The 11,751-nt window shown below is 42.1% G+C and overlaps 1 protein-coding gene across 1 annotated transcript; it reads right to left on the bottom strand.

Annotated features, from left to right (window-relative positions):
* Nucleotides 1–3,495: 3,495 nt before the first annotated feature.
* Nucleotides 3,496–9,396, bottom strand: LOC135511816 (zinc finger protein 691-like). The gene is made up of 4 exons (XM_064933295.1): nucleotides 8,984–9,396; nucleotides 8,766–8,884; nucleotides 7,527–7,641; nucleotides 3,496–7,310 (listed from the first exon to the last, which is right to left on the bottom strand). Exons 1-4 carry the CDS (start codon nucleotides 9,195–9,197, stop codon nucleotides 6,187–6,189), a joined length of 1,572 nt encoding a protein of 523 aa, XP_064789367.1. The 5' UTR covers nucleotides 9,198–9,396; the 3' UTR covers nucleotides 3,496–6,186.
* Between the last annotated feature and the right edge of the window lie 2,355 nt (nucleotides 9,397–11,751).

The following is an 11,751-nucleotide window of genomic DNA, read 5'->3' as shown; positions in this document are numbered from 1 at the left end:
GAAGAGAGAATAGTTTATGGCTTGGATGGTTGGAGATCCTTGCGACATGTGACCTTGCATTATCATGCTGAAACATGAGTTGATGGCACGAAAATGGGCCTTGGGATCTCGTCACAGGATCTCTGTCCATTCAAATTGACATCAATAAAATGCAATTGTGTTCGTTGCCCGTAGCTTATGCCTGCCCATAACATAAACCCACCGCCACCATGGGGCACTCTGTTCACAACGTTGACATGAACAAACCGCTTGGCCACACGCCATACATGTGGTCTGCGATTGTGACACCAGTTGGACGTACTGACAAATTCTCTAAAACAACGTTGAAGGCGGTTTATGGTAGAGAAATGTACATTATATTATCTGGCAACAGCTCTGGTGGACATTCCTGCAGTCAGCATGCCAATTGCACGCTCCCTCCAAACTTGAGACATCTGTGGCATTGTGTTGTGTGACAAAACTGCACAAGATGCACCTGTGTAATAATCATGCTGTTTAATCAGCTTCTTGATATGCCACACCTGTTAAGTGGATGGATTATCTTGACAAAGGAGAAATTGTCACTAACAGGGATGTAAACAAATTTGTGCTCAAAATTTGAGAGAAATAAACTTTTTGTGTTTAGGGAACATTTTTAGGATATTTTATTTCAGTTCATGAAACATGGGACCAACACTTTACATGTTGTGTTTATATTTTTTGTTCAGTGTACATTCCTCTCTGTTTGAATTAACACTTTTCATCTATTCCACACCCAGTGATATTCCACACATCCGTTCTGCAGCTGTGTTTAATTTTCCCCTGCTTTGACTATGGCAATAGTACATTTCTTTCTGACAGCCTGCGTGAGTTTAGTGGTTGAATTTTAATCACATTTCTCAATAAAAATGACAGGCTAGGTGTGCGTTCCAGATGGCATCCTATTCCTTATTTATATGTTTTTAATTTAACCTTTTTTTAACTAAGCAAGTCAGTTAAGAACAAATACTTATTTACAATGACAGCCTACACCGGCCAAACCCGGCCGACGCTGGGCCAATTGTGCATCATCCTATGGGCCTCCCAATCACGGCCGGTTGTGATACAGCCTGGAATAGAACCCGGGTGTCTGTAGTGACGGCTCTAGCACTGAGATGCAGTACCTTAGACCGCTACGCCACTCGGGAGCCCCGTTAAAATCAGGGTATCTGTAGTGACGGCTCTAGCACTGAGATGCAGTACCTTAGACCGCTACGCCACTCGGGAGCCCCGTTAAAATCAGGGTATCTGTAGTGATGCCTCTAGCACTGAGATGCAGTGCCTTCGACCGCCACTCGGGAGCCCAAAGAGTGCATTACTTTTGACCTTCAATTGCAAATTGTGATTTTGATGTGTGCTTGGGGTTATTGCCTTGCTGGAAATTCAACTTCCTGGTGTGACAGAGTGGATACAAACCCTGAGTCTACTGCAGGAGTAACCAACTTTTTACTATTAAACCAAACCAACTCCCTCTTGGGCCGAGGGCAGACATTGATTTTGGAGACACAGGTGGGGCTTCACCTTCACGTGACCATGAGCAACCATTCTTCAGCTTATGTCCGCTACACTGGCAGAGGTAACCAGGTTTTTGTCTAAATAGTGTACATTAGAAATGTGTTATAAACATTATTTTGACCATGGTATCACAAGACAGCCTTTTTCTTCTAAGCAATTTGATCTGAAACAGCATCACTGACTCTAGAACTGAAAAATGACAGAATGTTGAGAACATGATTTTATCATTTGGATACATAAGGATGCACTCTGACATAATTGTAATTCATATCAGTCATTCAAAACAGCAACTCTTGATCTTTGATAAAATAATGTCAATATGTCATCATTTACCTTGCTTAAATATACACTGCTCAAAAAATAAAGGGAACACTAAAATAACACATCCTAGATCTGAATGAATGAAATATTATTAAATACTTTTTCCTTTACATAGTTGAATGTGCTGTCAACAAAATCACACAAAAATTATCAGTGGAAATCAAATTTATCAACCCATGGAGGTCTGAATTTGGAGTCACACTCAAAATTAAAGTGGAAAACCACACTACAGGCTGATCCAACTTCGATGTAATGTCCTTAAAACAAGTCAAAATTAGGCTCAGTAGTGTGTGTGGCCTCCACGTGCCTGTATGACCTCCCTACAACACCTGGGCATGCTCCTGATGAGGTGGGTGATGGTCTCCTGAGGGATCTACTCCCAGACCTGGACTAAAGCATCCGCCAACTCCTGGACAGTCTGTGGTGCATCGTGGCGTTGGTGGATGGAGCGAGACCTGATGTCCCAGATGTGCTCAATTGGATTCAGGTCTGGGGAACGGGCGGGCCAGTCCATAGCATCAATGCCTTCCTCTTGCAGGAACTGCTGACACACTCCAGCCACAGGAGGTCGAGCATTGTCTTGCATTAGGAGGTACCCAGGGCCAACCGCACCAGCATATGGTCTCACATGGGGTCTGAGGATCTCATCTCGGTACCTAATGGCAGTCAGGCTACCTCTGGCGAGCACATGGGCTGTGCGGCCCCCCAAAGAAATGCCACCCCACACCATGACTGACCCACCGCCAAACCAGTCATGCTGGAGGATGTTGCAGGCAGCAGAACATTCTCCACGGCATCTCCAGACTCTGTCACATGTGCTCAGTGTGACCCCGCTTTCATTTGTGAAGAGCACAGGGCGCCAGTGGCGAATTTGCCAATCTTGGTGTTCTCTGGCAAATGCCAAACGTCCTGCACGATGTTGGGCTGTAAGCACAACCCCCACCTGTGAACGTCGGGCCCTCATACCACCCTCATGGAGTCTGTTTCTGACCGTTTGAGCAGACACATGCACATTTGTGGCCTGCTGGAGGTCATTTTGCAGGGCTCTGGCAGTGCTCCTCCTGCACCTCCTAGCACAAAGGCGGAGGTAGTGGTCCTGCTGCTGGGTTGTTGCCCTCCTACGGCCTCCTCCACGTCTCCTGATGTACTGGCCTGTCTCCTGGTAGCGCCTCCATGCTCTGGACACTACGCTGACAGACACAGCAAACCTTCTTGCCACAGCGCGCATTGATGTGCCATCCTGGATGAGCTTCACTACCTGAGCCACTTGTGTGGGTTGTAGACTCCGTCTCATGCTACCACTTGAGTGAAAGCACCGCCAGCATTCAAAAGTGAGGAAGCATAGGAACTGAGAAGTGGTCTGTGGTCACCACCTGCAGAACCACTCCTTTATTGAAGGTGTCTTGCTAATTGCCTATAATTTCCACCTGTTGTCTATTCCATTTGCACAACAGCATGTGAAATTTATTGTCAATCAGTGTTGCTTCCTAAGTGGACAGTTAGATTTCACAGAAGTGTGATTGACTTGGAGTTACATTGTGTTGTTTAAGTGTTCCCTTTATTTTTTTGAGCAATATATTTCTGATGCTTCTGATAGGGAATATGGAAAGATTTCTTCTCTGTGGAGAAAATAAAACAGTGTATATTTACATAGGTTTATTTATTTTCCAATTAAAAATGAAAACAAGTGATAATATTTAATACAAGGAAGGAATTGATGCAGACTCGCATGCCCAAGTGACGATTAGAGTCAAACTAGCCAAGTCCAACCATCCTGATATCCTGAACATACAGTGCCAGACAAATGTATTGACACCCTTCCTATTTCTTCTAAAGTACTTGGTGTTTTAGGAAGAGGAAGGACTCCTAAGGATTCCTTATTTCCATGTTAGAAAGACATGTTTGTTCTACGGTACGGCGTAATTCTATGTTAAATCAAACTTTATTTATAGAGCACATTTCTACAAGTGAATGCATTTCAAAGTTTTTAAAACAAAAAGTAAAATAATAAATAAAAATTAAAGATAAAATAGATGATCTAGACAAATGGAAATGTTAAAATTAAACAGATCATATTAAAATAATAACAGGAGTAATAAAACAACACTGAAACCAGAGAGACTGTTGGAAGGAAAATAAGATAAATAAAATTGTATAAAGCAAATAAAATTATATCAGGTAGATAAAATAGCACAATAAAATTACCCTAAATAAAAGCAGATAGAAAGGTATGTCTTGAGCTCTCTCTTAAAAATGTCTCCCGTCTCTGAGGCCGTCAGATCCTCCAGCAGGCTGTTCCAACAGCCTGGTCTCATAGACTAGACATAACATAGTAAATATACCTCCGGGACTCTCAAATTAGTATGATATGATATGTTACATTTGGTTACACAAGACAGATGGTTACTTAGGGCAAAAATGAAAGTAGGGTGGTTTGTCGGGGTGGATGCATAACGTTAAAGGTTGCGAGTTTGAATCTTATCAAGGACAAGTTTAGCATTTTAGCAATGTTTTAACTACTTTTTAGCTACTTTGTATGTTAGTTAACCCTTCCACTAACCCTTTTAGCTAACCCTTCCCCTAACCCTTTAACTTAACCCTAACCCAGCTAATGTTGGCCAGCTAGCTAACGTTAACCACCTAGCTAGAATTTGTAACATATCATACGTTTTGAAATTTCATAACACATTGTACATTTTGAAAATTCGTAAGATATAATTTGAATTGTAATTCGAAACATATCATATGAAATGGGTGATGGACATCCACAAATGAATACATACCATACAAAATATAACATATCATACCAAAAGGAGTGTCTCAGATTTACCTGCAGAATAATATGAAATGCTCTTAGACCAGGTTGGTTCCAAAGGTACAAATGTTTTAAAATGTTGCATCCTGCTGAACACACCCGAGAACAGCAGAGTGGAGAAGAGTCAGGATGTTATAGGATGAACAAGGACGGAGCGTTGGCTGTCGTGGTTCCGAAAGACAAAACTATGTTGAAAGGCTATGACATATTTCATGAACCAAAATAATATTATGAAAATATGAATGTGCATTTTGTTATAAAGTGGGTGATCGGCGTCTTGAAGGGGAGGTTCCATATTCTTAATGGGCCACTTCCTCTTCAGTTTGTGAAGACTCCGCGGTACAAAATGGAAAACAGGGAGGTGGCCACAATTGATAAAACTGTACGTGTGTGCAGCTTTGATATTGTCATCTCCATTCTCATCGACACAACCTAATGAAACCATTCTGAAAATGTGGTATGGTATTTATTAAAGGAGAGAAAAAAGTATATAACTTGTTTAAAACACAGCTGGCAAACAAAGACCATAAACTAGTTTCATGTAAACTTAATTTCATGATATATTTCAAGTAACTATTGATGCATTATAGCTGATTTACATTGAGGTCCTTTACTTAGGGTTTTTAAGGCACATACATAAACACTCCCCTACTATTTATTCGAACATTGAAGCTAAAACTTTTTATTTTGGCAAATTGACTCTTTCATTAAATATATGTTATTGAATATAGCATGGTTTTTATGATTTTGTGGTACAAACACAAATTACCAGTTGGAAATAGGTTGTTGAAATTAAAGTGAAGAGCCGTCAACAGTCAAACATGAAAACCATTTTACAAATCAATTTGGAGGAAAAGCTTGTCAAAATGTCTCAAATTACCTTCTGTAACACATTTTTACATAGAAAGTGTTACAGAAAAACTATGCAATTATTATCTATTTGTTTCATCTGGTTTGAGACAACATTAAAGAGCGACTGAATGCACTAATTCCACATTTCTCTGTTGCTCTTTTAAGAAAAAACAGATTTCAGACTTAGGGGTGTGGTTCGATGTGGCAGTTAATAATGTTTGTCCCCCATGAAACACCATAGGAACGATGCCAGTATTATGAATCTAAGATAGACTTCTTGAGTTAACTTGGACGTTTTTGACGAGGAGGTTTTAGTTGAGTAATTTTACTTACAGTTAAGATGTTTGGTGCTGTATTTCTCAAGTTAAACAAAGTGCAAACAAAGTGAGATGGGCAGGTGTGTCTGAAAAGCTGTGTGTTCTACGGTGGATTGGATAGAGCGCAATCACCACAGCTGTGTATCCGGTGTTAGTGGGCAAGTGAGCATTGGTAAAATCAAAACCCAACCCAAAAGTAAGTTCTGTCGAACCTACTTACAAAACTCAGTTTTGGATGAGACTGAATTTATGAACACAATTATCCTATTTAAAATTTGACAATAGAATAAATGTTTCTGACTCATCGGTGATACATAGCCTTTTTATATCAGAAGATGTTTATTGCCTTCAGTTGCGCTTTAAACTTGTGTGTGGATCCCCAGGGTATGCGGGTACCACGTATTGAGACACTGAACTCTCTCCTATGTGAGTTTTCTGATGTGACTTCATGCTAGAGCGCTGGGTGAAGCATTTCCCACACTGTTTGCACTCGAAGGGCTTCTCCCCGCTGTGGACCACAGCATGTCTGATCAGGTTGCACTGCTGGGTAAAACTCCTGCCACACTGTTCACAGGTGTACGGTTTCTCTCCGGTGTGACTCCGGAGGTGTACTTTGAGCTGGCAGAAACGCTGGAAGCTCTTCCCACAAAAGGTGCAGCTGAAACGCCTCTCGGTGGTGCCGCCCGACCTCCACTGAGTCCTCATTCTCTTCACCATGTTAAAACTACTGTGACTCAGGCTGTATCCAGAGAAGGTGGAGGTGGTGGCCATGTTTGACCCTGTCATGCACTCACTCAATCTCACTGTTGCTTCTGAAGCCCTGTACTGATGCTGCCTTGGCTGTAGAGCTAAACTATTTCCATCATTATTTGAGTTCAGCCTTTCACTGCTCTGTCCCTCTGGCATCTGTTGTCTAGTCTCATCAGCCAATGTCCTGACATGTCTTTTCCTGTGTGCTGCTGCACTGAACATGTTAGCATGTGGTTTTCCTATAGAAGAGTGAAGCGATGGCCCTACATCATCTGTCATAGTAGGAACAGATGGCAGCCCACTATGAGATGGGAAAATTGAGATATTCTGAGAGTACTCTTCTGTGGAATGAAAGGAAAAATCTGGGTGGCAGACAGGGTCAGTGTCTCCGCCTGGATCCACAGAGGTCCACAGCTGCCCATCAGACTCATCCATGACAAACTGGTCAGGTCCTGCCAGGGCTGTGGTCTGACCCAGCTCCTCCTCTTTCTCATTCTTCACCATCACTAGCTCTAGTGAGTCCTCGTCCTTGGCTGGCCGGTGCTGTTCTGTGCGGAATACCTCTGTAGAAGCGAGCCGGGGTGTGCCTGGTTCCTCTGGACGATCAGACTTGGGGTAATGTTCCACTGAGTCTTCGGGAGACATGCTGGGTTGTGTGATGAAGTCCTCATCACAGTGCTGTTGCTCAAAGGATGGTGGTTTCCCAGGCTTGGAACCAGACTCTAAAGATTTAGGGATAAAGATAAAAATAAACATTACAACAGACCCTTAACTGTTGCAAAACATGACTGCTTTAGAACTGACTGTGTGTCCGTGCTCTACGTATACCAGAACATAAAACACCCAACACCAATGTAGCCATTTGGAACGTGCATACCACCACACCCACACAGTCTTCCATAGACAGACAGAGCAGTAGCCCTTATGGTCACACCCACCCTCTCCAGTGATCCTGAGCCCTTCCTGAGGGTCAGTCTTCCACACGTCCTCTGCTGTCTCCTCATCTTTGATCAGTATGGGTTCAGTCTCCACTCTCTGCTCCACATCTGTAGACTGTAACAGGGACTGAGGTTATTACTCTGGACACACCATTTCGAACACTTTTTATACTCATGAATCACACAAAAGCAATAAATTCTCCTGATATTCCAATAACAGAATTGATCCTCGAGGTCAGGGGCCTCATTTAAAACCATGCGTACGTACAAAATATACCCCAAAACATGCGTGGCCATTTATAAATACTTAACTTGGCCAGAGAATGTGCTCACCTTCCTGCAAAATTTAGACCATGCCACTGCAGTTTCTATGTGGTTGAAGCATTGCATTGCAAGCACGCAAGTAGCCTAGTATTTCTTGCAAATGGGGGTTAAGATGGCCATGTTTTTTTATAACAAATAACAGGTTAATAACAAGATACAATTGTTTGCCGTTAGTGAGAAGAGAACATCAATTTAGTTTATCTTTGTATTTTAAAATAATTAGAAATAGGCAATTGCCTAGGCTATTATGTATTTAATTTCAATGATCATTGCAGATTAAATGAATCACCTCTTCTGTGATGGTTTCATACTCATCAGGTAGCCTACAGGCCTACAACAAGATTGATTCCATACTCCCTGTCTCTCATTTAATTGGCCCCTTCACAGTAGTAATTAGATAAGCTATTTCAAGTATTTTGCTCCATGCCATCTAATCCAGAGCACAGTTTAACAATAGAACAAACAATTGTAGGCTACTTCTGTACGGTCTGAAAAACTGTAATTCAACATTTCTCCAGTAGACAATATTTAATTTGTAACATAATAGATATTTTCATAACCTTACCAGAATAAATCCCTCACCTTTTCTGCCCATGATGGGTTCATATTCATTAAGTATCCTAAAACAAATGACCATGTCATCTCTCATTTAATTGGGCCTATTAAATATACCACTGCTTTCAAACAATCAGCATTCAGGGCTCAAACCACCCAGTTTATAATGCTCGATCACGCACTCACTGTTTCACGACGGGTCTGGTGTATACCTGGAAATATGCGTGCGCCAAGTTCATAAATGTATATATGTTTGTATATGCGCAGCCTTGTCAGTAATGGCACACGCAGATAGTGTGAATGAATGCAACAGTTACGAGGCCCCTGGATTTCTGTAATTGTAAAGGTGTTGTATCACACCTGTGGCTGAGAGTCTTCTTCAACAGCCAGCTCTTCGTCTCTCCACTGTGAGCTACTCTGCTTGTTCAAAACAATCTTGACTGGATATGAAGATCTCTCTGATGCCATGGGATAAAACACTGGAAAACAATTGTATTCAGTCAAATATTCACTCGTGCTTTTCTTCAGTTGCTCTATGATGCAATCAAATGACCATGAATAACAACACATCTATATACCTTTTCTTCGGACTCGTCCTCGCGTCTTTTTCAACTCGCTCTCCATCATTTGCCACTTCCTTTTCAGTACATCAATATCTCGCTGGCTTTGGGTCATTTCCAAACGTATAACAGCACAGCTATCAGCTACACGTTTGTTTATTTCTGCTACAGCTGCTTTAGCTAATACCTCCATAACGGATACCAACTGCGCCTGAAAATTGCAGCTAGCCATCTTGTCCAGCCCAGTATTCTCTGTTAAGTAAATATGTTACAATTGTGTAGCTAGCCAATGTGCAATAAATAATCAATTAATAAAAATTCTTACACTATGGCAAATGTTGATAGTGGTCCAATTTGGCATATGTAAAAGATCGATTAAGGCCAACAATGTTTCAAGTAAGAGATGCGTGCGTAATCACACTTCCGTTCAACTCGTGACGTAAACATGCATTACCGTAAATCTGAGACTTCAACAACCCTTCAAAATTGGTAGAGTTTAGCGCTGGCAAGGCAAAAACAATTTTTACGCTTTAGTCACACAGGCGCCATTTTGAAACGAAAACGAGGCTGAGGTGGGAAATACTACAGTCGTGGACAAAAGTTTTGAGAATGACACAAATATTAATTTTCACAAAGTCTGCTGCCTCAGTTTGTATGATGTCAATTTGCATATACTCCAGAATGTTATGAAGAGTGATCAGATGAAATGCAATTAATTGCAAAGTCCCTATTCGCCATGCAAATTAACTGAATCCCAAAACAAAATTTCCACTGCATTTCAGCCCTGCCACAAAAGGACCAGCTGACATCATGTCAGTGATTCTCTCTTTAACACAGGTGTGAGTGTTGATGAGGACAAGGCTGGAGATCACTCTGTCATGCTGATTGAGTTCGAATAACAGACTGGAAGCTTCGAAAGGAGGGTGGTGCTTGGAATCATTGTTTCTTCCTCTGTCAAACATGGTTACCTGCAAGGAAACACGTGCCGTCATCATTGCTTTGCACAATAAGGGCTTCACGGGCAAGGATATTGCTGCCAGTAAGATTGCAGCAAAATCAGCCATTTATCGGATCATCAAGAACTTCAAGGAGAGTGGTTCAATTGTTGTGAAGAAGGCGTTAGGGTGCCCAAGAAAGTCCAGCAAGAGCCAGGACCCTCTCCTAAAGTTGATTCAGCTGCGGAATCGGGGCACCACCAGTACAGAGCTTGCTCAGGAATGGCAGCAGGCAGGTGTGAGTGCATCTGCATGCACAATGAGGCGAAGACTTTTGGAGGATGGCCTAGTGTGAAGAAGGGCAGCAAAGAAGGCACTTCTCTTCAGGAAAAACATCAGGGACAGACTGATATTCTGCAAAAGGTACAGGGATTGGACTGCTGAGGACTGGGGTAAAATCATTTTCTCTTATGAATCCCCTTTCCGAATTGTTTGGGGCATCCGGGAAAAAGCTTGTCCGGAGAAGACAAGGTGAGCACTACAATCAGTCCAGTGTCATGCCAACAGTAAAGCATCCTGAGACCATTCATGTGTGGGGTTGCCTCTCAGCCAAGGGAGTGGGCTCACTCACAATTTTGCCTAAGAACACAGCCATGAATAAAGAATGGTACCAACACATCCTCTGAGAGCAACTTCTCCCCACCATCCAGTAACAGTTTGGTGACGAACAATGCCTTTTCCAGCATGATGGAGCACCTTGCCATAAGCAGAAGTGATAACTAAGTGGCTCGGGGAACAAAACATCAATATTTTGGGTCCATGGCCAGGAAACTCCCCAGACCTTAATCCCATTGAGAACTTGTGGTCAATCCTCAAGAAGCGGGTGGACAAACAAAACACCACAAATTCTGACAAACTCCAAGCATTGATTATGCAAGAATGGGCTGCCATCAGTCAGGATGTGGCCCAGAAGTTAATTGACAGCATGCCAGGGAGGGTTGCAGAGGTCTTGAAAAAGAAGGGTTAACACTACAAATATTGACTCTTTGCATCAACTTCATGTAATTGTCAATAAAAGCCTTTGGCACTTATGAAATGCTTGTAATTATACTTCAGTATTCCATAGTAACATCTGACAAAAATATCTAGACACTGAAGCAGCAAATTTTGTGAAAATTAATATTTGTGTCATTCTCAAAACGTTTGGCCACGACTGTATAGCAAAGCTGTGTTCGAATACCTATACTAACCGCACTATTTGTAACGTGAATTGAGTATATACTGTAGTATGCTTATTTGTCATAGTATGATATAGTTAGTACGCCAAAAGTTCCCGGATGTCATACTAAATTCGCCAAAATATACACGCAGAGGTATACACGCAGAGGACACTATTTCTGTACTCTGGGGCCCATAATGCAATTCTTCAGGAAATGGGTGTGCCTTCAGAAATAAAGCGGGAGAGAAAGGGAGTTGGGGTTTGAAGAGGATCGAGAGGTCTATGGAGGTAGAGAGGCAGAAAAGGAAGTTTGAGGAGAGCAACATCATTTCTAACGCTAGCAGCAGTTCAGAGGTAGAATATGCTGAGGAAGGGCAAGATAAGATGTGAGGGGAGCATGGAGGTGAGGAGGAGCATAAAGTGATTCAGACATTTAGGGAGGAAGGGGGAGTAGGGGCGATGAGTCCGATAAGGTTGAGGGCTGTGATAAAAGAGTTGATTGGGGAAGTTGTCAATGCTAAAGTGTTAAGAGATGGGAGTTTGTTGGTGTTCAGTAAGAACATGACACAGAGGGAGAAAGCTCTCTTGAGTGAAGCAAATAAGGAAGGTTACGAAACAATGTGAAGCGCAAG

Source organism: Oncorhynchus masou, chromosome 3 (assembly GCF_036934945.1).
Source record: "Oncorhynchus masou masou isolate Uvic2021 chromosome 3, UVic_Omas_1.1, whole genome shotgun sequence".
NCBI lineage: Eukaryota > Metazoa > Chordata > Actinopteri > Salmoniformes > Salmonidae > Oncorhynchus > Oncorhynchus masou.
Note: the sequence above shows the minus strand (reverse complement) of the source record. Positions and strands in the feature narration are given on the sequence as shown.

What these genes read in the sequence shown, in the direction of transcription:
- LOC135511816 (XM_064933295.1), bottom strand. Translation starts at nt 9,197, where the DNA reads ATGGCTAGCTGCAATTTTCAGGCGCAGTTGGTATCCGTTATGGAGGTA. An exon ending in AGGACGAGTCCGAAGAAAAG is followed by an intron (nt 8,885 to 8,983) that starts GTATATAGATGT and finishes ATTGTTTTCCAG; the next exon opens with TGTTTTATCCCATGGCATCA. An exon ending in GCTCAGGATCACTGGAGAGG is followed by an intron (nt 7,311 to 7,526) that starts GTGGGTGTGACC and finishes CTAAATCTTTAG; the next exon opens with AGTCTGGTTCCAAGCCTGGG.